This window comes from Jatropha curcas, chromosome 8 (assembly GCF_041381405.1).
Source record: "Jatropha curcas cultivar XTBG-Jc1 chromosome 8, XTBG_Jcur_1.0, whole genome shotgun sequence".
Taxonomy (NCBI): domain Eukaryota; kingdom Viridiplantae; phylum Streptophyta; class Magnoliopsida; order Malpighiales; family Euphorbiaceae; genus Jatropha; species Jatropha curcas.
In genome coordinates, this window is record NC_143158.1 from 19695094 (window position 1) to 19696457 (window position 1364).

Below are 1364 nucleotides of genomic sequence, written 5' to 3' on the forward strand. Positions count from 1 at the left end.
ATCATAGCCCCAAACCGAAAAACGTGAGCCTCAGGATCCCAAAATCTAATACAGGCTCGCAAAAGGTCCCAGTCAACTACTACGCCCCTAAGAGTGATAACGGGAGAAATTCCGTACCTCCCCAAATTGATCTTTTCAATTTTGGAGAGACTCCTGGTCCAGCTATGCATGCTATGATTGTAAAAGGGATTCATGTTTCTTATTTATTTATCTATCCTGCTTTTATTAATCAAAAAAAAAAAAAAAGAAAAAAAAAAAAAAAGAAAGAGAGGGGAGGTAAAGTTTTTTTTTTTTTTTTAAAAAAAATTGGATTTTCTCTTCTGTTCAAATCTAATAAATGTGTATACTTTCAGTATTAATCAAATGCAGGTACAAATAAGTTAAGTACAGAAACACAGGCCAAGATTCGGTACAGGAAAATAAAGAGGAAAGAAAATAAAGGAAAGCAAGGAAGTCCAGCAGCTATCAGCGGCGAGACCTCCTCCTCCTCCGGTCGTCAAAGGCCTGCAGTGTCCAAGCTGAAGTTAGTTCCTCCTGCATCCCAAGGATTAGCTCCATCATCTGACTGATCAAGCCGTCAGGCACCTGGAAGTCACACAAAAAAAATATATATATATATAAGTCAAAATGCATACAAATCTCTTATAAATCCTTTTTATGAGAGATTTATCAGTCATTACCTCATTAATGCCATCAGGAGGAAGAGCCAGGCGATTCACGCGCTCCAGGGACACCTCTCGAAGAGATGAAGTACCCTCAGGAGTGTAATAGGAAATGCTGTATGGAAGGTGCAAATTGGCCAAGCCCGGATGGACTGGCCTGGTAGCCTCTGAAATAGCCTGGGGAATCCTGAAGGCACCAGCCGCATGGCTGGGGCCAGCTCGAGACGGACCCTCCACCGGAGTAGAAGAAGAAGGATGGGACGTAGGCCTCCTTCTTGGAGTCCTGGCCGAGGAGCCTGAAGCCCGAGAGGAACGGGTGCCGAGCGGCTGGAAAGGGGTCGACCTCGGGAGATTGTCAAGCCTAGAGCCGATGGGCCGCATCAGAAACACCTGGCAGAATTTGTCATAATCTCCACCCCGGATCAATTCCATATGTGGGATACCTTTAGTATGGGCATCTGTAAGAACCATCTGTTTGCCCGCTCGCATGTCCTCAGGAGGAGGAAGAGGAACGGAGCGGCAGCCCCTAACCTGGAAGTGCACTCGCTCGCCCAGGTAATAACGTCTCAGAACGGGATGTGATAAGACAAACCGCCGTCGAGACAGAGCCTCTGATCGCCTGAAATGGGGATCAGCCTCAGTCCAACGTTGGAGTCGAGTATTCATCGCCCCTACCTTAGCCTGTGTAAGGGAAGCAAATGT

General features: G+C 46.4%; 1 protein-coding gene across 1 annotated transcript; it reads right to left on the reverse strand.

The window, feature by feature from the left end:
* Positions 1 to 311: 311 nt before the first annotated feature.
* LOC149494297 (uncharacterized) lies at positions 312 to 1057 on the reverse strand. Its single transcript, XM_089725311.1, has 2 exons — positions 681 to 1057; positions 312 to 585 (listed from the first exon to the last, which is right to left on the reverse strand). The coding sequence occupies exons 1-2, from the start codon at positions 1041 to 1043 to the stop codon at positions 466 to 468; spliced, it is 483 nt and encodes a 160-aa protein (XP_089581437.1). The 5' UTR covers positions 1044 to 1057; the 3' UTR covers positions 312 to 465.
* Positions 1058 to 1364: the final 307 nt, after the last annotated feature.